Source organism: Sturnira hondurensis, unplaced genomic scaffold, assembly GCF_014824575.4.
Source record: "Sturnira hondurensis isolate 20B ecotype Veracruz unplaced genomic scaffold, ASM1482457v3 Scaffold0006437, whole genome shotgun sequence".
Taxonomy (NCBI): domain Eukaryota; kingdom Metazoa; phylum Chordata; class Mammalia; order Chiroptera; family Phyllostomidae; genus Sturnira; species Sturnira hondurensis.
In genome coordinates this window covers 11279544-11303928 of record NW_028079068.1, presented here as the reverse complement: position 1 = coordinate 11303928, position 24385 = coordinate 11279544, and the positions used below count along the sequence as shown (strand labels likewise).

The window sequence follows — 24385 nt, the reverse complement described above, 5'->3', positions numbered from 1 at the left end:
GACTCATAATCTGAGGAACAGGAACTCTGAAAATTGATTTTTGAAAGTGGTTGATGGTACAATACACTGATTGTAAAGATGCCCCATGCGTCTGAACTGCCCATTAACTTTCACTTGAAATTTTTATGCTGTATATGTTAAAGTTCATTTATTTTGCTATTTGTTGGAGAAAGTGCCTTCCTGTCCCAACGATGAGGGAAATCACACAACTGAACAGTATGGTTTGCATAGAGCAAGGAGAATACTATGGGTGTTTTAAAAATGGAGGCGCAGCCTCCACTGGACAGTACCTGCTGTGAAGATACCACAGCAGGTTCCAGGTCCTTGCTGACTAGCCTTCTGTTTAACTTCTTGAGGACGGGTGCAGGTCTGTTCTGGTGAAGGATGGGGTGACTCTGGGTCCGGCAGTTCTTCCTTCGGGACCGTCTCCCTAGGCTTTCAATGGTGAGAGTCCTGGTATGATGCCTTAATTTAGCAATAAAGGACTCTGAAATACACGTGGTAGATTTGTGATTTGTACTTCTTTATTTTGACATCTAAAATTGACTGTCAACATTTCAAATAGGAAGTTTCTAAACAAGATTGGAAAATAAAACTAGAAATGTAATGCTTTTCATGGATAGCATAGAATTTAATCATCTCCTCAAGCTCTGCAGTTAGTCCTGCAAAACGAATACATTAGACATTCTTTAGAGATGATTCCCTCTGAGTAGTATTGAGTATTACACTTTATAACTTAGTTTCTGTATTGCTGTGAGTTCTAAAAAAATGCAGTGACTTTACAGAAGCAAACCTGAGGAATAGTGAATGCCGCAGTCTCCATTTCTCTAGGATGTTTCAGTATCTCTGGTATGCTTTCACTTAGCTGCCTCTGGTATACAGGCCTCCTACTTCCCTTTAATCTTTGGATTACAGTTTGATATTTTGCACAGTGTACATTTTGCTCAGGGACACAGTGATGAGGAGGAGAAATAAAATGATAGCAACCACAGCCACTGTGGGTGGGAATAGCTGTTCTCTCTCCCTCCCTGGATCAGGACTTGTGGCTGCACTTCTCTTTCCTCTTCTCTTTCCTCTGAGCATTGGCCTTGGGGAGGAGGAAAGAGTCAGAGTTAAGGGAGGGGGTGCTGGCCATGCAGAGCCTACTGAGCAGCCCCTGCCCTGTAGTCTCAGGCTTTCCGCCCTGCCATGACAACACCTGCCCTGCCCTGCCCTGACCTGACAACCCCTGCTTCACCTCCATTTGCCCCCAAAGGGGGAGGAAAAGTGCCCACCATCAGGCATACTTTTTCTTGGGGTTCCTTAACAGAAGAAGGAAATTCCGTTGTATTACAGCCTTGAATACCCAGGGGCATTTTTATTTTTGGCAACAACTCCAAACAGTGAATCATCACGGATTGCATATGGTAGTGTTTAATAAATGTTGGTTTAATTCGGGTCATAGGAGCTTTACTTGCTTAATGATTTAATCTCTGACACCTGCTGTGCTGGCACATACAAACGGAGATTTTAATTGGAAAAAAGATTCAATTGGTAGGTAACCTCAGATACTGTTCTAACAGACATCAACTCCCAAGATGCTTGTTTCTACATGTGGCATATTAGGGTGTCAGGATTGAGGGGGTTTCAGGTCTAGCCCTTGTTCTGCCATCAATACTTTATTTTAAGCAAAAGTCACTTCACCTGTCTTGCTTGCTTTTTCATCTGCAAAATCAAAGGGCTCAGATTAAATGCTCTCTGTAGCTGCCCTCTCCCTGTAGATGATATTTGTAGTCTCCGAGAGAAGTAAGCTCCCCTACATCCAAACTAAGGCCCAATTTGTGCTGCAGCTGGTACACCTGGGAGCAGCCACTTACGCTGTCTGTGCGGAATTCAGAAGCTTGTCTGTTGCGCTCAGAGCGAGTGAAATGGCATGCTAGGAGGCCGCGGGCTTCCAGTTCATTGTGTTTGAATGTCGGGCTCTCTAGTTTAGGTTTGCTTCTTGCTCTTGCCAGAAAAAGAAAGAAGAAGCTGGCTGTGTTGGTGACTCTTCTGGGAAAGACCTCCCAGACCACACAGCTTACGTTCTTTCAGGATTGCTCGCTTTTTGTTTAAATGACTTTAATTTTCAGGAGATGGTTCTTCCTTTGGAAGCAATAGTTCTGGTTGATAGAAAACTTTTTTCCTGCTAGACTTTCTGAAACTTTCTCCAATTTAGTTTCTTTCTGGTTATTCTTGCTTCAATTCCATTTCTTTAGAATTTTTCTGCTTCATTAAAGTGTATGTAATAAAATATTTCCTACCTGCCCACCACAGCTCCCTCCCTGTTTCCTGATGGTAATTTTAGGAGGAGAAAATGCCTTGTCCAGAGAAGAGTCTCCCTTTGTCACTGACAGTCCCTACGCGGGCAGCCTTTGGGTTATGGCGGTTGCAGGCTTGCAGTGGCATAGTGAGCCTTTCAGCCCAGTGACTTTCCTGGTTCTCTTTTCTGTGCCACGTAGGGAGAGGACTTCATTGTACTTGCCGTATTGTTCTCAAAAAACTTAACACTGTTTTCACTCATTTTTACCCTTTAAAAGTTTTGTAAATTACACCGAAGTTCTGCTTCCTTCCTGTGGCTTCTGTCTTGTCATTTCTAGAGGACTTGAAAACTTACAGTACATTCTGTGGTGAATCACCATGCCTGACTTTGGGTTCTGTGTCAGCCACCTTTAAAAATTAAAAAAAAAATTTTTTAAAGATTTTATTTATTTTTTAGAGAGAGGGAGAAAAAGAGGGAGAGAAACATCGATGTGCAAGATAGACGGTGATTGGTTGCCTCCTGCACTTCCCCAACCAGGGACCCAGCCTGGGACCCAGGCATGTGCCCTGACTGGGAATTGAACCGACAGCCCTTCAGTTCACAGGCCGGCACTCAACCCACTGAGACACATCAACTAGGCCCCCCCCAATTTTATTGTTAGTATTGTTCAGCTTAGCATTTAATCTTTTCTGTAAGATACGGAAATCCTCTGTAGGATCGATACACATTTTTATGTCTCTATGCTTTTGTAGTTCTGTATTGGACCTTAAAATTCTATTACATTGAAATAAATTTACATACCATAAAATTCACCCTCTTTTTTTTTTTAAAGATTTTATTTATTTATTTATTTACCTTTAGAGGGGAAGGAGAGAGGGAGAGAAACATCAATGTACGGTTGCCTTTCGTGCATCCCCTGCTGGGAGTTGGCCTGCAGGGAACCAGCCTGCAACCCAGGCATGTGCCCTGACTGGGAATCGAACCACGATCCTCTGGTTCGCAGGCCCACGCTCAATCCACTGAGCTACACCAGCCAGGGCTAAAATTCACCCTCTTAAAGTATACAGTTCAGTGATTTATACTGTATTCACACAATTAGCATCACTGCCTAATTCCATACCATTTTCGATATGCAAAAGAAAAGGCTTGTAACCATTAACAGTTACCTCGTTTTCCCCTCCCTTCAGTCGTTGGGAACCACTAAAGCACTTTCTGTGTCTATGAATTCGCCTATTTGGGACATTTCATATAAGTGGAATCATTCAGTATGTGGCTTTTTCTTTCTGGTGTCTTTCATTTAGCATAATGTTTTCAAGATTGTCCATATTGTAGCATCAATCAGTACTTCGATTTTTAAAAAATTTATAAATAATACTATTTTATGGGTAAACCATATTTTATTTTATTTTTTATATGTATTTTATTGATTATACTATGACAGTTGTCCTATTTCCCCCCTTCATTCCCCTCCACCCTGCACACTCCTCCCCCACCATTCCCCCCCTTAGTTTATAACCATGTGTCTCAAGTTCTTTAGATTCTATATTTCCCCCACTATTCTTGCCCTCCCCCCGTCTATTTTATACCTACTGTCTATGTTACTTATTCTCTGTACTTTCTCCCCCCCTCTCCTCCTCCCACTCCCCTTTGCTATCCCTCCATGTGATCTCCATTTCTGTGGTTTCACTCCTGATCTAGCTGTCCTCTTAGCTTGCTTTTGTTTTAGGTGTGGTTGTTAATAACTGAGTTTGCTGTCCTCACTGTTCATATTATTTATCTTTTTTTTCTTAGATAAGTCCCTTTAACATTTCATATAATAAGGGGTTGGTGATGATAAACTCCTTCAGCTTGACCTTATCTGAGAAGCCCTTTATCTGCCCTTCCATTCTAAATGAAAGCTTTGCTGGATGGAGCAATCTTGGCTGTAGGTCTTTGGATTTCATGACTTGGAATATTTCTTTCCAGTCCCTTCTTGCCTGTAAGGTCTCTTTTTAGAAATCAGCTGACAGTCTGATGGGCACTCCTTTGTAGGTGACTGTCCCCTTATCTCTTGCTGCTTCTAGAATTCTCTCCTTCATTTTAATCTTGGCTAATTTAATTGTGGTGTGCCTTGGTGTGTTCCTTCTTGGGTCCAAGTTCTTTGGGTCTCTCTGAGCGTCCTGGATTTCCTGGAAGTCTATTTCCTTTGCCAGACTGGGGAATTTCTCCTTTATTATTTGGTCAAATAAGTTTTCCACTTGTTGCTCTTCCTCTTCCCCTTCTGGTACTCCTATAATTTGGTTGTTGGAACGTTTAAAGATGTCCTGGAGGTTCCTAAGCCTCTTCTCAGTTTTTCTGAATTCTTGCTGCTTCTTTTCTGTTTGGTCATTTTTTTCTTCCTTCTGGTCCACTCCCTTGATTTGAGTCCGTTTCCTTTCCATCACTGTTGGTTTCCTGTGCATTTCCGTTCATTTCAATTAGTTTAGCCTTCATTTGTTCCTCTAATTTGTGACTAAAATCAACCAATTCTGTGAGCATCCTGATCACCAGTATTTTGAACTGTGCATCTGATAGGTTGGCTACCTCTTGGTCACTTAGAAGTATTGGCTCTGGGGCTTTGAGTTATTCTTGAGCTGTAATGTTTTGGTCTTTTTGCGCCTGTTACGTATGAGGGGCAGCGCCTTAGGTGTTCACCAGGGTGGGGCGACCCAATCGCTTGGTTGTAATGTTGTGTTGGGGGGGTGGGGTCAGAGAGGGGCAATGGTGTTTGTTTTGCTCTCTCTCAGACCTCTGTTCCACTCTCTCTCGGACCTCGGTCCCTTCTGCTGCTTCCCAAAAGCAAACCGGGCCCCCGGTGCCGGCTCCCGGATGTGTGGGTCTCTCCAACAAACTCTCTGTGAGCCTGGGACCCTCTCCCGGCACCTTGACCAAAGTTTTTCCAATTGGTGCTTTTAGGCTTTAATTCCCGTCATTGGGGCCCTAGCCTGCGTGGTCTGTCTCATTGCTTGCTCCTTCGCCTGGTTTATCTGTGCGCGAATGTGTGACCACGGTCAGCCAGCCGCCTTGCGCCCTCACTGGGTCCGCCTGTTGCCACCCCACACCTGGAATCCGCCAACTGCCACCTGCGGGTCTGGGTCGGTCCTGCCGCTTGTTCCTGCCCAACCCACTCCGCCAGCCGCTAACTCCACCCCTCTTACCAGTCTGGCTGAATGGTTCGTTGTTGTTGGACTTCCATACAGTTCAATTTTCTGCGTTTTGGTTGCATTTTTGTTACTAAAACTTTGTTGTCTTTAAACTTGGTTGTGAAAGGAGGCACAGTGTTTCCACCTACGCCTACATCTTGGCCAGAAGTTAAACCACATTTTATTTATTTATCGCTTGATGGACATGTGGATTGTTGGCACTCTTTTTGGCTATTATGAATCGTTGCAGTAAGCATTTTTATACAAATTTTTGTGAGCACATAATGTTTTGTTTTTCTTAGGTGTATACCCAGGAATGTGATTGCTGGGTGATACGGTAATAAGTCTTTTGTTTAACTTTTGAACAGAAGTTCAAACAGACTGTTTGAAGGGCTGTCAGACTGTTTTCCAAACTGACTGCATTACCAGCAGTGTATTCGGCTTTTGACTTCTCCACATCCTTGCCAGTACGTGTTATTGTCTGTCTTACTGATTGTAGTTATAGTGGCTGTGAAGTGTTGTCACAGTGGTTTGGATTTGCATTTCCCTTATGACTAATGATGTTGGGCATTTTTCTGTGCTTATTGGCCATTTGTACGTATATATTCTTTGGTTAAATGTCTTTTCACATTCTTTGTCTTTGTTTTTAATTGGGTTGCCTTTATTGTTGGGTTATAATAGTTCTCTCTTCTAGATACTAGACTTTTATATAACACATGCTTTTCTTGTCATTTTCTTAAGTGCCCATTGAAGCACAATGTTTTTAATTTTGGTGAAGTTCAATTTATACATATATTATTTTTTTTGGTTGTTTGGGCTTTCTCAGGTACTGTTGTGTCTAAGAAATCATCACCTAATCCAAGATGAAGATTTACACCTCCTTTTTCTTCTACGAATTTAATGGTTTAACTCTTACATTTAGGGCTCTTACATCTGATGTTTTCTGTCTCACACCATCTACAAAAGTTATTGATCTCATTATTTTGTACACAGATACCCAGTTTTCAGTTTTGTTGAAAGGATTATTCCTTCCCCATTATCTTGGTACCCTTGTTGAAATTCAACTGACTGTAAATGCATGAGTTTATTTTGGGCTCTTTTGGAGTAATATTTTAGTGTTCATTGGATGGCTGTCTTCATTCTTTATATTGGATCTTCATTCTTTATGTAATATGAATATTGATGAATGTTGCTAAGATCTGTTATTAGCTTTGCCAGTCCTTGTAGTAAATAAGGCACTCTCAGTTAATCAGATTCCATTCTCAGGCTGAGATGATTTTTGCTCTTGGGCTGTGAAAAACATACTGGCTTTTTTGGACATGCTTATGGATTTCTACACCATCACTCTGTTTGCCTAAAGTATAGTGTGGCTACGTTTTTGTTTAAGAATTATTCTATCTTCTGGTGTCTGTGGTCTGGAGGTTTAAGAGTTAAATGTACCAAATTGTTCATCAGGATCCAGTGAAGATCTGTCTGGTGTTCCTGTTGCTGGGCAACATTTTAGTGGCTACCCATGAAGTGTTGCACTGTAGGTAAATCTCCTAGTAAGCCTATAAGTGGGTTTGAACAGTTTGAGTCCCCATTTTCCTTCTCAGCTGGTTATTTCAGCCTTTGTCACACCCGCCTTGTGCCCTGAAGCCAGGTCCTCCGAATCACGCTGCGTTCCTCTGCAACCTTTATTGGCAGAGCTGAGAAATGTCTAATCCATAACCTCAATCAAACTGACTCATTGTGACAGCTATTTTCACAAACCCCTGCTGTATGAGGTAGGGCTAAAATCGTTTTTCTAGAATGTCATTTTATTAATGTAATTGGATAAAGCAGTTACCATATGACTTGCTTTCTATGCCCTATAAATTAGCAGCTAAGGATAATTACCGTATGAATTGCAACATGAATCAGTACAGCTTTGGCAGAACAATTACCTGTGACAGTTTCCTCTCAATCTTAATATTCTTCTGAAATTAAAATTCCGATAAACAAATGATATGTTGTACTTACGCTTATCGTTTGTTTGCCTCCTCCCCTCACTAGAACGTCAGCTCTCCAAGAACAGACATGTTTGTCTGTTTTATCTCACTGCAGTGTATACCATTTGTCAGGAACAATGCCTAGCATGTGGTAGGAACTCATTAAATTTCCACTTAATTAATTAATGATAAAGGAATCAATCAGTGAATAAAATGATAAATAATCAGCTTAGATGCCAGTTCTTTCACAGAGGACAAATGACTTCCTTTGATGCCATAGGAGACAAACATTAAGTTTGATATATAGACAGACCCCTGGCTTTTTTTTTCCTCCATATTTTGCTTCAAGACATTTTATGTATTTTTTCCCCAGGAGCTATGTTTCCTTGGCTTTATTTGGTGGGGAACGTTAGATAAGAGAAGGTCATTGGACAAGTGAGGCAGGTGGAGGGAGGGAGTTTAACAATACTTGGAAGATGAAATGGAGATAGTTCAAAGCAAACTATACCTCCTTTCTGCTACTTTAGTTCCTGTAAATACTAGGAAGGAAACTAGTTCTTCCCTTATGGACAGGTCTCTCTTCCTTCCATAATGGTCTGTGGACAGGAGTTTCTTTCTGCGTCTCTGCCAAGACTAGGGCCAAATGAGGGGGAGAGAGTTTTGGAGTAAAGATTAATTGTGTCAGTTCTTTCCTTCTACAGGAATAACGTCTGCCACATGAGTATCTGTTGTTGTTGCTTAGGAAGTTGAATTGGTGAGTGCTGCTTGATTTTAAAAATACAATGGTATAAAAGGTATGGAGCAACCTAGAAAGTAAAAGTTCTCTCTCTCCAGTATTAATTCAGGCATTTACTATTGTCTGAATGACATTATTTGGTGAAACAATGTAAAGAGGTTCTGATAGCAGTTTTTAGAATAGCATTCCAGGAGAAGGGAGGGTGTACAAAGGAAGTTTTGTAAAATTCCTGTGCAGTTGTTTGCCAAAGGCCTTAATGAGGGCGGGATAATGGTTAGCGACTCATTGTTCCCCAGGGACGTAGTGTACCAGCTGGAGGCATTGGAGGTAATAAACTGCCTGATATTTAGAGGGGAAAGGGGGCTCTTCTCATCAGTCATTCTGTTCTTGAGCTTTTCAGTGGCCTTTTTCAGACTTGAGAAATAAGGATTCTTTCCTAGCTTTGGTCAGTGCTCATTTATCAGAGTTTACCTTGATTGGCCAAGGTATATTTTCTTGTAAATAGGCCTTGGTTGTTCCAGCTGGGTTTACCAAGAACTACTGGCTTTACTGAGAGTGTTTTATTATTTTTTGTGAAAACTTAATAAAACTGAGGAGCAGGCAGTGGAAACAGATACTCTGATTCTGCTGCTGTATGTAGCTAGGCTCTTCTTGGCCCTCTTTGGAATTTTTGCGTGGATGATTTCAAGTGCACATATTCTAAAACGTGCTACTGTTGTTCCTTCCACTTGTGAAGAATTAACTGTAAATGAATTAGGTCCAAGCTCTTTTCTTTTTCTTTCTTTTGGTCTTTCTCAGTTTAGGAAAATGAAACATCCTTTGCTTTAGTTACCTGTTCTTCCCTGGCTTCGCGTTGTTTGATGGCCTGTCTTTCCAGAATGTCACTTCCCTGGGCTGATACTAGAGCATGGCTTCTCAGGAAAGGCTCTAGCAAAGCAGTGTGGTTGGCAGCTGTGGACTTTAATTGCAGGTCACATTTGATCACAAAGGCTAAAAATGAAGAGTATGACTGGTAAGGAGACAGTCTATCACTGTGTGTGTCATGGTGTAGCCAGGGGGAGCCATTAAGACCACAAGGTCTATGTCTTGTTTAATGGGGATATTTAGATATTGATTAGAGCACTATTTATTTATTTTAAAAAAGATTTTACTTATTTAATTGTAGAGAGCGGGGAAGGGAGGGAGACGGAGAGGGAGAGAAACATTGGATGTGCGAGAGAGGCATCGATCGGTTGCCTCTCACATGCTCCCAACTGGGAACCTGGCCCACACTCAGGCATGTACCCTACCAGGAATTGAACTGGCAACAGTTCGGTTCACAGTCAGGTGCTCAATCCACTGAGCCACACCAGCCAGGGCTAGAGCACTATATTTTTAAAAGTTGGGATATGTGTATTTGTTGGACAGAATTTCTGTAACAAGGTAGAATGGATAGATGAATTGTCTCACAGTCATACAATGGAATAAATGCTATAGTATGGGGGAGCTTTGCCTGCAGAGCCCCACCCCCCATCCGCCACAGATGAGAATCAGTCTACCAAGACATGATTTGATTGTGGAGGAAAGGTGGCCAAACTCTCAAAGGAGAAGGGCCAGGAGCCTTTTCCTCAGTGGGCTTTTATTGGGCCCAATTAGCACAAGAATACAGGTAAAGCTCATCAATCATTGTCAGGCAGTAAGGATCAAACAATAGATGACATTCAAAGAACTATGAGGGCTTATTCTGAGTCAGGGTCAGTTAGCTAAATGGCTATAAAACTTTGGGGAACAAACTCGTTTTATGCTTGGACCCTTATCAGAAAACTGAGGACATTCTTAGCAAAGCAGGTTTCACAGGATTTTATTCATTCTTTCTTAGGTCTGCATCCCCGCCCCAGCGAACCTGCCCTTTTTAGCACAGGGTTGCACCACCCTCTGTCATTGTTTCAGGCTTAAGTCAGGCAGGGGAAGTAAGGCAGCCAAGAGATTAGGAAACTTCTTACAGACAGAATGAAGACTAAGACTATGTCAAAGCCGAGGAGTCAGGGTCTGTCATCCCCTTTTTCTGTAGTCCCCCCAAGTCCTTCCCTGAGGGCACCTTCGTGGCCAAGCCGGTCTTAGCTCATCCCTCCCTTGAGGAATTGTACCTGTCATTGGCTAACCAGTCATCTGCCCAGGACCAAGCAGGGTGAAGTGAATGGTGGCAGGGTTCTATGCCTGGTGCCTTTGATTAGAGAGCTGAAAGGTGCTCTGGTGCTCAGGAGCCCAGGTGCTTAGATTCTTCTGCTTCAGTCATCTAGAACGTGGGTTTTCTTGTATTACTTCTGGATTTCTGTCTTAGCCTAGACTACAAGCGCTCTGTACAGTGAAAGTGTTGAGTCCTGGGCTCTGGCTCTACTGCTCTCACTCAGCCTCTTCCAGATGGTGTGTAGGGGCTTCTTCCTCCAGTGTCCCATTTTCTCAGACCTTCCATTGCTTGCTTCTGCCTTGGAATGGAATGTATGGATGGAGACATTAACTTGCTAATAATTGAAAAGAACACAGGTGGCCATGGTGCTTGCAGGGATGAAATTACAAAGGTCATTAACCTCCCCATCTCATGTACCTCTTCACCCCAGTCTATTTTATGACTTTTTTATCATTTGTATAATTTCTACTTCTATTTTTAGGTCAAATAATTTCAGACTCCAAGTTTTTATGTGGGTGTGTCTTTTCTAAAATTAAAAACAATTTCATTCATTTGCTCACTCAACAAATATTTGAGTGCCTCCAAGGTGCCAAGTACCATTCTACATAGTGGGACAGTACTGATATATGCATCTGTCGATACTGCCCCCAATATGTGTTTGTGTGTATTTTTAAAATTATTTTATTTATTTCTTAGAGAGGGGGAGGGAAGGAGAAAGGTAGAGAAACAGTGACGTGTGAGAGGTCAGTTGCCTCTCATGTGCCCCCGAGTGGGGACCTGACCCACAACCCAGGCATGTGCCCTGACCAGAAAACAAATCGATGACCTTTAGGTTCACAGGCTGATGCTCAACCCACTCTGAACCACACCAGCCAGGGCAGAACAATCTGTATTATGTGCTGTTACCTCTAGACTGCTAATTTTCTGTTCTTTTCTCTCCCCGCACTCAGGTCCTGTCAGGGTGTGCCATCATTGTCCGAGGGCAGCCTCGTGGTGGGCCTCCTCCTGAGAGGCAGATCAACCTCAGCAACATTCGAGCTGGAAACCTGGCCCGCCGTGCGGCTGCAACACAGCCAGATGCAAAAGATACGCCTGATGAGGTAGGTTCTTTGTGAGGCCGTGGACCCAGGTGATAGCCCAATCTTTGTTTTCTATATATTTTGAGTGTTTGTATCACAGAACTGATGACTCTAGATATACCCACAGCATCTTGCATTGGTTTATATACATTCACTGCCCTTGCCAGTAATTGCAGTCTCAGGGCTTTTTCTCATACCCTTGCCCTTAGGTTGTAGAGTCTTTTCAGATTTGTCAGTGTTTCACTCCTCCGCCTCTTGGAATAGGTTAGATTCTAACTGTTAGAACATTTCCTAGGTAGTCTCGGCTGTTTGAGGTTTGCTTCTGGCAGAGCTCTTATACTAATTTGTGTTTGAGTTCTTCATTCACATTCAAAATTCAGATGGGTATTCAGTGAGAAGTCAAATTCTGCTCCCCAAGGACTACTGGTGTTGCTAGTTTGTGTCTCTATCCAGAGACATTTCCACTTGTGCAAGCACTCTCATTTTCCTGAATGGTAGCATACTCTAAATGCTAGAGTATTACACATTTTCATGTGTAAGCTCTTCATTACACATTTTAAATCTGGGATCCGTATGCCCCTAGAGGTTTTAGAACTCTATGATGTTTGGAAAATTTTGTGTAGACATGTATTTTTAAGGAAGAGCTTTTATCAGTTTTTCAAGGCAACTTGTGGCTCAGTGCTAGTCAAGAACCATTGTATTATGGTGATGTGAGAAATTTCTGAGCATTTGCTCCACCATCCCCTCCTTATCCCTTGCCCCCGACCTCTGATGCTTAGCTACCTCACCTTCCTTGTGGACGCCTTGGACTCCTTGGACTCCTTCAGGCATGTCTCTCCAGGCAGCCGCTGTGAGTCCTAATTTGGCATTGTTTAGTTATCTTGGTTCCTGTACTTTGAAACATGGGCTCTTGTCTTTCCTTTAGTTGTGCTTTGGCTGTCAAAATTGAAATTTCTGGATTCTAATTATTTGTCATTTGCCCCAACTTAATGACGTTGGGCAAGTTGACACCTCAGCTTTCCTCTGCTATTCCCTGACATACAATTGAAGATTAAAAAGCAGCTCATGGGAATCTTTTATTTAGGGAAAATGTTTAGTTTTTTCTTTCCATTTATAACAAAGGATATTTTGTTTGAATTAAGAAGATAGTGAAGCAATACAAGGAAAAAAAATAGAGAAAATCATTCCAAATTCTTCTTTCAATAGCAATCAGATTGTTGGGACATTTAAATAGATCAAAATCAGGTCTTTCTGATTGGTCCTCTTTCAACACAAGTTATTGAGAATAATAATAGTGAAATGCTTAGCACCTGCCTTCAAAATACTTAGTTGTTAGCTGTTATTGTTACTAGTTGTATTTATTATTTTCTGCTGTTGCAGATACTCCTAGTGCTGTTAGACCAAGCACTGAAGATTAAATATCTCAGCACCTCTCAAATTTTGGGTACAAAGTGCTTTTCTTGACCAACACTCTGAATAGTCCTTTCCTTTCGGTTGTATGTTGTGTAACAGCTTGACTGCTTCTGAGAGAACAGTGTTGGCCCTGGCTGCCTAGAGCTGGTTAAGTTCATCTCCTCAGAAGGAAGAAGCAGTGTAGCCTCTAGGAAAAAGTGGTTTTAATTTCTTGTTTTGTGGATGAAAATCTAGGGCAGAGAAATGCAATGCCAGTTGGAGCTTTTTCTAAATCTTTGTATCCTATATAACAGTACAATGAAATCTTATCAGAACCATCCCAGTTGAAAGAATACCGCATAATCTGGCCCCAGGTCTCATTTTAGTTTTATATATTTATACAGTTTAGTGCTTGTTGTTTCTTTCAGAGCAATTCATCGTCACTGAGTTACTCCTAGTAACTCTTCAAAGGTCTCTGATAGGAAGTATTTGATAGCTATAGATATTACCCTTTCTCAGCTATAGCCACTATTTCTCTATCCTAATACTCCAGTCTCTTTTAAACCTGCTGTGATCTGGTTTTTCCCCCAAGTTTGCCCTCAAAGCTTCTGTGGCTCAAGTAACCAGTAGTGCCAAGACTCATGTGTCCAACTGCAACTTGATGTTGTCATGTGAACATTTAGTAGGGCTATTCAAACTTAACATTGCTGTAATAGAACACTTAATTCCCCCCACCCCACTAGACTTGCTTCTCCCCCAGCAAGTTGCTCAGTTCCAACATCTATTGATATGTTACATTTGCTCCTCTCTTTCTGTTTGTTTATTTATTTATTTATTTATTTATTTTTAAAGATTTTATTTATTTATTTATCTTTAGAGGGGAAGGAGAGGGAGAGAAATATCAATGTATGGTTGCCTTTCATGCATCCCCTGCTGGGAGTTGGCCTGCAGGGAACCAGCCTGCAACCCAGGCATGTGCCCTGACTGGGAATCGAACCGCGATCCTCTAGTTTGCAGGCCCGTGCTCAATCCACTGAGCTACACCAGCCAGGGCAGTTTATTTATTTTTTAATATATTTTATTGATTATACCATTACAGTTCTATTCCCCCCTTCATTCCCCCCCACCCGCACACTCCCTCCCCCACCATTCTCCCCCCCTTAGTTTATAACCACGTGTCTCAATTTCTTTAGATTCTATATTTCCCCCACTATTCTCACCCTCCCTCCTATCTATTTTCTACCTACCATCTATGCTATTTTCTGTGCCTTCTCCCCCCTTCTCCTCCTCCCACCCCCCTGTTTCTAACCCTCCATGTGATCTTCATTTCTATGGTTCCACTCCTGATCTAGCTGTCCTCTTGGTTTGCTTTTGTTTTAGGTGTGGTTGTTAACAACTGTGAGTTTGCTGTCCTTTCACTGTTCATATTTTTCATCTTCTTTTTCTTATATAAGTCCCTTTAGCATTTCATATAATAAGGGCTTGGTGATGATGAACTCCTTGAACTTGACCTTGTCTCAGAAGCACTTTATCTGTCCTTCCATTCTAAATGAAAGTTTTGCTGGATAAAGCAATCTTGGCTGTAGGTCTTTGGATTTCATGACTTGGAATACTTCTTTCCAGCCCCTTCTTGCCTGTAAGGTCTCTTTTGAGAAATCCGCTGACAGTCTGATGGGTACTCCTTTGTAGGTGACTGTCCCCTTATCCCTTGCTGCTTCTAGGATTCTCTCCTTCATTTTGGTCTTGGCTAATGTAATTATGATGTGCCTTGGTGTGTTCCTTCTTGGGTCCAACTTCTTTGGCACTCTCTGAGCTTCCTGGATTTCCTGGAAGTCTATTTCCTTTGCCAGACTGGGGAAGTTCTCCTTTATTATTTGTTCAAATATGTTTTCCACTCGTGGCTGTTTCTTTCCCCCTTCTGGTACCCCTATAATCCGGATGTTGGAACGTTTAAAGATGTCCTGGAGGTTCCTAAGCCTCTCCTCATTTTTTTGAATTCTCATTTCTTCATTCCTTTCTGGTGGGATGTTTTGTTCTTCCTTCTGGTCCATTCCATTGGTTTGAGTCCCAGTTTCCTTTCCATCACTATTGGTTTCCTGTGCATCTCCCTTCATTTCAATTAGTTTAGCCTTCATATGTTCCTCTAATTTGTGACTATAATCTACCAGTTCTGTGAGCATCCTGATAAATAGTGTCTTGAATTGTGCTTCTGAGAGACTGGCAATTTCTCGGTCGCTGAGAGTTATCGGCTCTGGGACTTTGAGTTCTTCTTGTGCCATCTTTTGGGCTGTTCGTGCCTGTTCCGTAGCAGGATGAGAGCCCTAAGGTGTTCACCAGAGCAGGGCAACTCAGTCGCTGGGTTGGGACGTATGTGGGGGCGTGGTCAACGAGGAACTATGCCGCCTCCTGCCGCGGACCCCACAGGTGCTGCAGCTGCCACTGTTACCGGACCGAGTGTTTCGTCCCACTGCACTCGAGTGTGCCACCGCCGTCAGCCCTCACCCCCTGGGGCCTGCGTGGTCCGTCTCACTGTGCGCGAATGTGTGACCGCGGTCAGTCTGCCCCGCACCCCAACTGGGTCCAGGCTGCCTGCGCGCCTATGTAGGGGATCTGTCCTTCCCGACCCTGCTCGCTGCTGGCTCCGCCCCTCTTACCATCCCTGTTGAAAGGTTAGTGGTTGTCGGACATCTGTATAATTCAATTTTCTGTTTTTTGCTGTGTCTTTCTTCTCCAAACCTTTGTTGTATTCAAACTTGGTTGTGGGAGAAGGCACTGTGTTTCCACCTATGCCTCTATCTTGGCGGAAGTTGTATGTCTATTTCTTAGGGAATTTTCCTGTCATTATTTTTTCAAATAGGTTTTCAGTTTCTTGTTTTCTCTCTTCTACTTTTGGCACCCCCATGATGCAAATGTTGGTATGCTTGAAGTTGTCCCAGAGGCTCCTTACGCTATCTCCATTTTTTTGGATTCTTTTTTTTTTCCTGCTCTGATTGGGTGTTTTTTGCTTTCTCATGTTTAAAATTGCTGATTTGATTCTTGGCTTCATCTACTCTCCTGTTGATTCCTGTAAATTATCCTTCATTTTAATTACTGTATTCTTAATTTCTGACTGGATCTTTTTTATGCGGTTGAGGTTCTCATTAAGTTTGTTGAGCATCCTTATAACTGGTGTTTTGAACTCTGCCTTTAGTAGATTGCTTGTCTCCATTTAGTTTAGTTTAGTTTTGTTTTTTACTGGAGTTTTGTTCTGTTCTTTCATTTAAGGCATGTTTTTTGTCTCATTTTGGCAGCCTCCCTGTGTTTGTTTCTGTGTATTAGGTAGAGCTGCTATGTCTTTTTTTTTTAAAGATTTTATTTATTTATGTTTAGAGGGGAAGGGAAGGAGAGAGGGAGAAATATCAATGTATGGTTGCCTCTCGTGCATCCCCCGCCGGGAACTGGCCTGCAACCCAGGCATGTGCCCTGACTGGGAATCAAACCATGATTGTCTGGTTCACAGGCCGGTGCTCAATCCACTGGGCTACACCAGCCAGGGCCGGAGCTGCTGTGTCTTATAGGCTTGATAGAGTGGCCTACTAGTATACTAGTAGATGTTCTGTAGGGTCCAGTGGCACAGCCTTCACTATCACCCAAGCTGGACACTCAAGGTATGCCCTCTTTGTGGGCTGTCTACCCCTCTTGTAGTTGAGTTGTAATTGCTCTCAGCCTGTCAGTGGGGAGCATTTACCCCAAGGCCGATCAGCTGCAAGTACTGGTTGCAACCACTGACCACCATCCTCAGACCAGTGTGGAGGATCGGCTGTGCAGGGGCCCACTCCACAGAGCAAGATTTACTTCTGTGGGGCTCTGGTGCCTGCTCTGTCTGTCCCTTGAGTGTGTTGCTCGTGGAGGTGGTTGGGTGGTGATGTTTCGACTTGGTGTGAAGCTGCCCTCTGGGTATGCTGGCTCTGGTGCCTCCCGGGTGTCTTCTGCCCGAGGCCACCCAGCATGAACTACAAAGCAGTCTGCAGGTGGCTGCCACTTGTGCTGGGTTTGGAGGTACCCAGGCGAGGCCAAGCAATGAACCAAGGCTGGCTGCTACTAGTAGTGTTGGGCTGGGGGCCACTTAGTAAGAGGTACAGAGCATGCTGAAGCCAGATGTTTGAGAGAATTTAGGAAAATCTAAAGCATGAGCCAAGACAGGCCATTTGTATGGAGATGCCACTGGACCTGAAAGATGGGTGGAGTGGGGTCTTGAAATCACAGGAGTGGGGTTGGGGCACACAGGGATAGATGTCAGATATGGTGCCTGCCTGCCAGCTCTGCTGGGGAAGGCTTCAACAAAGGAACGGTGGCCTCTGCCAGCATTTCTCTCTGGGGGAAAGCTGCCCCCCCAGCTTTCACTCTGGCGTTGGACAGTTCAATTCAGTTCCTCCCTGTGTGTCTCTGGTGCCTTTCAAGTTGCTGCCCCAGTGTTGGAGCTCAGAGGAGGTGAATCCAAGTAAGTCTGCGCTTGGGCCTTTTAGAAGAAGTGTGGGAGAGAAGCCCTCCGTCTCCCTCAGCCTCAGTCCCCACTGGTTTTTACAGCCAAGAATTTATGAGGGCTTCTCTTTCTGGCACTGGAACCCTGGGCTGCAGGGCCTGGCGTGGAGCTGGGACCACTTGCTCCTCAGGGGTGACATCACCTCTGCAGCGGAGACATGCCTCCCGGTTTTTATCTGCCACATGTAGGTGTGGGCCCAGCCTGTTCTGCATCCCTGCCCTACCACTCTCCGTGTGATGTCTTTAATTCCCTAGTTGTAGGACTTCCATTCAGTCAGATTTCAGGCAGTTCTGAATGATGGTTGTTCTATAGTTTAGTTGTAATTCTGATGTGGTTGTGGGAGGAGGTGAATATGGCATTTACCTGTGTAGCCATCTTGAGTGGAAGTCCTGGAATACTGAAATTGTAGTCTCTTTGCCTTTATTCTCCTTCTGATCTTTTCTTTATGTGCTCCCAGATCTTTTTGAAACATACTTTTGTTTATTTTCTTGCACAGCGTCATTCCCAGACTTCAGTGATTTCCCATTACCTCTATGGCAAATCTAAATGACTTCCTTAGCCTATTTGTGGTTTGACTTTTAGTCTCTTGCTGACCCCACCTGGGGATGCTAAGTTCCAGCCATGCTGAAAATACTAACAGCTGCTTAAGTCTTACCTGCTTGTGCCTTGGCTCATGCCGCTTCGCCCATCAGGAACTCCTCCTCCATTTGTGTCCTGGTGAACACCTACTGTCTCTGAAGATTGGACCTCCTGAGAAGTTGCTCTTGACATCTCCTTTCATCATTCCATTTTTGTGCTGTCATAGCATTCATAGCATTTCATTCCATGTTTATGTGGCTTGCTCTATGTAGGCTCCTTGAAAAGAGGGTCATTATCTCCCATCACGTGCCCGGTCTATACTGATGTGAGGCAGGTATATAGTGAATACACATTTATGTGAATAATAAGGAAAAGAACTTGAATCTGTGTTTTTGGGGAATCAGCAGGTTGTGCACGGTGGCTCTACCCTTTGTGATTTTGTATTTTAATACATGCTGTCTAAGTACATGTTTTCACATTCAAATAGAGTCAAAGACATTATTGCTCATTGGCTTCTCTTTGTTTCACTGCCACAAATATCATCCATTCGATTATTCTCTACTTTCCTCTGTGATGTCTTTTTCAAAGAAATTCAGCTTTCCCTTAAGTCCCGTAGAAATAAAAGCAGCTCCACATCATGCCCCCAGCCTTCACTGCCCTGTTGCAGCTTAATCCCCAGTGTTGCCTAGCTACTCTAGGCAGCCTAAATGCTGCGTTGCTGGACACTGTGAGAATTATATATTTATTTCCCACAGATTTATTGAGCTCCTCTTATGTGCAAAGCTCCATTGGTTTAATGAGAAATATAAAAATGAATGTTGTAGTCCTATGTCAGTAAAGCTTTTGAGAATTCAGTTGGTGGGGTGGTTGAGGCACAGAGGGATTAGTTATACGTACAGGTGGTGCAGTGGGGTGATTGGAAAAGAAGGAGGGAAAAGCAGTGCTAAAGTATCGGGCCAGGTTCAAAAGTAGACAGTTTCAAGGTTTTATATTTTTGTGGGATTTAATCTGGTTTCAGTAGGTCAGGAGTCTGTTTGGTCCAAAGAAAAAATTGGAATTAAAAATTCCATTTCATCATTGTAGACATTAGAACCTGGCTTGGGTCTAGGGGTGAAGAGCAAGCTGCTGAATCATCTACTATTGGGCATTGTAAAGGGAAGAGGGAACTTCTGCTTAATGGCCATTTGCTTCTTAGATGGAGCTATGGGACATCATTTGAATAGACCAGAATTATTATTCCTATTAAGCCCTGCTGGACCTTATTTGTTGAATGCTTTGAGCAGGTTTCCCTGTACTTCTCTCTTAGAGTTGTTCTGGGAGGCTGTGTTTGGATAGCCTTCTCCATTGAGTAGCCTTCTGCTGGCTGTCATCTGTGTGGACACTTTTATTGAGATTTTTCCCTGGAGTGCTATGTTGCTCTTGTGAGGAGTGAGTTAGTTGCTTTCCTGATTCTCCCAGTTAATATCATGTCTAGTTAATGTCACGTCCAATTAATGAATTTGCCCAACTTGGGAAGGCAAAAACTCTAAAAAAGGAAGATTATAAAAACTAGATTATTTTTTCTTATAGGATTACATATATGTCATTTTTAAAGCCTCTAGTATGACTTTCTCCTGTAGCTCAGTAACTGACCAGCTGTAAATGCAAGGCCCTTAGAGAAGGGTGCTCCTTCAGCAAGCTTTAAAAACTTTTCGTAATTCTGCCCAGTTGGTAGATACTGGAGGTTTCCCGACAGGGACTAGATATTTCCTTGTCGTGAAATGACTCCTGATAAATGAATTTTTATCAAAGTCTTGGCCCCCTTTAGAAATACTTTTTTAAAAAGTCCATTTGATAAGAATGAATTTTTTAAAAAAGATTTTATCTATTTATTTTTAGAGAGGGAGAAGGGAGAAAGGGAGAGAAACATGGATGTGAGAGAGAAACATCAGTCACTTGCCTCTCACACGCTCTACCGGGGAACAAGCCTGCAACCCAGGCATGTGCCTTGACCCAGAATCAAACCAGTGACCTTTGGCTTTGCAGAACGACACCCAACCAACTAAGCCATGTGGATCAGGAGTACTTGTCTCATCAGAGCTTTTCTAAGTGTTTAGGAATTCAGTGTGTTACTGAATATATGGCACTCAGAATCCAATCCTAAGTATTAAATCTACAAGGCCTGTCCAGAAAGTATCCAGCCACATAATATGAAAAATAGGGACATTTATTGAAGAAGATACAAGACACATTGTACATAGGACAATGATGCCTTAGTCTCCTTCAAAGTAGACATGTTGGGCCCTCATAGTTCTCCTAGTCTCTTCCACTGTTCAGAACACTGCAAAATCCCTTGTTGGAATTGCCATCAGCTGCCCCATTACATTTTCCTGAATCTCACAACGGTCTGAAATCTCTTCCCTTTCAAAAATGATTTCAGTTTTCGGAAAAGCCACAAATTGTAGGGCACCAAAAGTGGACCATAGGGGCACTGAGCCACCTGGGTGATTTGATGACTTTGCCAAAAAATTCTGCATGAGATGTGATGCATGAGTGTTGTGATGAAGCTGCCGATAACCAGTTGCTCATTGCTGTGGCCATTTTTGTCATATTGTATCTCTCAACCAACGAAGAACATTGAGGTAGTTAGTACTCCTTATTTATTGTTTGGCCTGGAGGGGCATGCTCATGGTGGATAGCACCTTCTTGATCAAACAACACAGTTAACGTGGTCTTGATCTTGCTCTGACTTTGCCATGCCTTCTTAGGGCATGGAAAACCGGGCAACCTACATTGGGAGAACTGGGCCTTTATTTCCAGATCATAGCTGTAGACCCACCATTCATCTGCAGTTATAACCCTGAGGAAATCTGGTTCATCAGTAGCAGTTTGGATCAGATCATTCAACTGCAGCACAGTGTTCCTTCTGCTTTGGTAGCAGAAGCTGGGGAACGAATTTTGCCATGACACATTTCATGCCAGGATTCTGTGTCAAAATATTGAACACAGTGATTTTTGGAACCCCCAGATCAGCTTCTAGTTCTCACAATGTCAGTTGCTGGTTTTTGTTGATTGTAGCTACTTGCGCATTCAGCATTCTCAGGTGTTCTGCTTGTTGCAGGCCTTCTAGCATGTGGATTACTTTCAACATTTTTTTGACGATCTTTGAAGTGTTTGTGCCACACTTTTATTTGTGCTGCACTTACTGCATCATCCCCGAAAGCTTTCTGAATCATCTGAATAGTGTCAGTGGAGGAGTGTTCAAACTTAACGCAAAATTTAATGCAGATTTCTTGCTTTACTCAGTCATTTTGAATGCCAAGGCTACAGAGTACATATGCTCACGCAGTGGTGTCTGCTACCCCCACTGACTAGTGCAGTAAAGATACCAGTTACTGTTCACACATGTGTATTCCAGTCCACTCTCCTGGGCTGCCAGGTTACATCCATGTCACACAAACTGTTCTTATAATAACAATGGCTGGACTTTTTCCGGACAGACCTTATATAGGTGAAACTACTTTTAGAGTTAAGTAGATCACCAAGTTAATGAAAATGGCAGGAGACTATTACTTGATTTAGTAGTGTTTCTGTGATTGGGTGATAATTAGACTCATTTATCAGTCATCAGACTCTTTGGTTACAGGTATGGATTCTCATTTTTAGGAGTGGGGCAAGAAGTACAAATGGGCTGTGAATACGGTGAGCTCTATATTATCGTTGAGTGATTGGCTCTTTTGCTCATTAGTGCTTTGAGGAAAGAGCATTAGATGATTGAGTGTAAGTTTTTATATCTTTGATAGCACTTTCTCAGGATCAGTTCTTTCTAGAACCATCCACATTGGGTTTTTTGAATACCAGCCCAACTGGTTGCTTCTGGTTTCTGGGAAGTCATACGAATATTTTTCTTTTAGAAAATCTCATTGGATGACCTCTTGGACTAATTCTCATGGGCTGGAAAGGTCAGCAGAGGGTTCCTTTTCAGGCCGCATATGTACTATTATTTCTCTGTTGCGTGGGGCCCGAGTTCTGTGTCTCCATGAGGTCATAATAGACATTGTGTGCTTGTCACACACTACTCTTCTTTTTTATACTTTGCACTTTTTTTGCATGTGAACTTTTGCTGATCATATACTCCTTGAACTCTTACTCCTTCCTTCCTCATTTCTGTTTTAGGGAACTTGGGGCACTGAGCTAGGTCTAGACTGTAATTTCAAGTGCCTGTGACTGCTGACTGACAGGGCTTATTCAGAGGAGACAGGCTTTGTCTTGACCATCGTAGAAGCGATGGGTTGACAGTGGGGCAGAACCACTCCTTTGCACAGTGTCTTGAGATCATGGAGACTCTACTTCCCATTGTAGCTGTGTGGCTCACTCCTTGTCTCAGTGCCTTTAATGGTTAACTCTCTGTGTCATTGTGAAGTTGACCGGGACCTGTTCTTGGTGTCTTCCTGGAGATCCTGGGACCTTTATAGGGTCCCACTGATAGAGCTTCAGACTAGAGCAGTAGAGGAGGAGGAGACATTTTGCTTGACATTCTCAACTCTGTTGGCTGTTCTTAAAGGTGGAGGGAATGACATATGCAAGGCTCTTAGTTGAACAGAGGACTCATTCTACTAGTTCTAGAACCTTATCCCTGCTTTGACAGTGCAATGAACTGGTTTCACTCTAGTTTAATAGTCGGTGAAAGAAAGTGTTAGATAGAGACACAAATGGAGGTCGTAGTTGTTTATGACTTCCCTTTAGCTACATGAATTTCTGGAGCCTGGACTTCTTACCCAGGAGTGGGTTGATAAATAGAAAGCATTTAGAATAGTGGCTGGCACCTGGTAAGTGCTGTAAAATTATCAGCAGATATTATTCACCCAGTAAGCCATAGCTCTGAATAGACGGTGATGCAGGGAAAGGTGCTACTTCCAGCCTCTGGAAAACTGCGAGGTCTGCTTTTAGGGCCTGTGCTGGTTAAACCAATTGCTAGACCCTTTTTATGAGCTCCCTAGGTGTGTGATTTGTGTTGCTTGCGTTTTATTTTTATACTCTCTTCAGGGCCTAGCGCAGGGCTAGGATATTGAAGAAATGAACTTGAATGCTGATTGTGGGAAACTAGGCAGTTCTCATGTGACACATTTGTTTTGTCTCTCAGGCCTGGGCATTTCCTGCTCGAGAGTTCCTTCGGAAGAAGCTGATTGGGAAGGAAGTCTGTTTCACGATAGAAAACAAGACTCAGCAGGGACGAGAGTATGGCATGATCTACCTTGGGAAAGGTGAGTATTGAGGACGAAAGGACTCATTTTTCTCCTCACCGAGTCTGAAGCTCCTTCAGTAGTTTCCATCTGGTGGAAGGCCGGAGTGAGTGCTGGTGGAGTAGCTCCCGGCAGTTGGCTGCTGGTGTAGTTAGAAGTGTGAGTCCATGCCACGTATGTGTAGAGGAGTTACCTGATATTTTGGTTTCTTATTTATTTCGGGCCTGTTTTCCTGGCTTGGTTTAGGTGTATGTTGTACAGCATAGCATTCTTCCTTGTATTTAGTTAGGCCTTCAGCCCGTGGAACTGAATGGCTATGTGCTTCTGGGTCATAATGCTAATTGAATTCCTATAGATTTCCAATTGCATCTTCTATTTCTTTTATCTGTCTTGGGGTTTTTCTTTGGCTCATGGGGAGACTCTCTAGGAGAGAAAGATTTGTTTAGGGCTTGCAAGGGTTTTTTGCAAGCCACATACTTTGCAATTGAATGGGAAGAACATAGGCTTTGGAGTTGTAAACATGTGGGTTAGAATTCTGGCTCCTCTTCCATGGACCCTTACTTAATTTAGCCCTTAACTTTTCTAAGCCCTAGTTCATTCATTTGTAAATTCTTGAGAAAGTTTAAAGAGACAGTGTATGTAAAGCATCTATCTCTGGCACAGAGTATGTATTCAATAAACACATTTGTGTGATGTGTACACATACACTGTTTAGCTGAGCCAGATGGCTCATGTGATATTAGGTGTTCTGGTCTTTTGAATTAGGTAGAGGGAGAGAAAAATTATGGTTTAGCATTTGAACAGAAATAGGACATTGGAATACTTGGTATAAAGCATAAAACAGTTGTGTTCATATGGAACTATTGTAGTAGCAGGTATTTTTAAGTTTCCTGTGATTATTTGATAAAATAACCTTCCAACTGAGCTGCTTCAGATAATCTGTTTGACTTGGGTGGGCTGTACTAGAAGTAAGCAAACAGGGTAGAATGACAAGGCTTACATCCGTTTTTCAGAAAAAAAATTAAATTTATTGAGAGAGAGAGAGATCAGTTTAATTGTTCCACTTATTTGTGTATTCGTGGCAACCAACGAATGTTGGTTCTTGTATGTGCCCTGACTAGGGATTGAACCTGCAACCTTGGCATATCAGGGTGATGTTCTAACCATCTGAACCACCAACATGAGCAGAGCCCATCTTGTTAAGATTCTGATTTTAATTTAGAGGTCTTAGATAAGCGAGTTGGGCATGGCTTGGAATCATCTTGTCAAATTCACC

At 42.8% G+C, this 24385-nt stretch overlaps 1 protein-coding gene across 1 annotated transcript in view; it reads left to right on the top strand.

Moving 5' to 3' along the window:
- Positions 1-24385, top strand: part of SND1 (staphylococcal nuclease and tudor domain containing 1) — a 422748-nt gene that overhangs the window by 10225 nt on the left and 388138 nt on the right. The window contains exons 2-3 of the mRNA XM_037049273.1: positions 11266-11415; positions 23010-23130. Coding sequence (XP_036905168.1) covers positions 11266-11415; positions 23010-23130 — 271 coding nt within the window. The remainder of the gene's footprint in view (positions 1-11265; positions 11416-23009; positions 23131-24385) is intronic.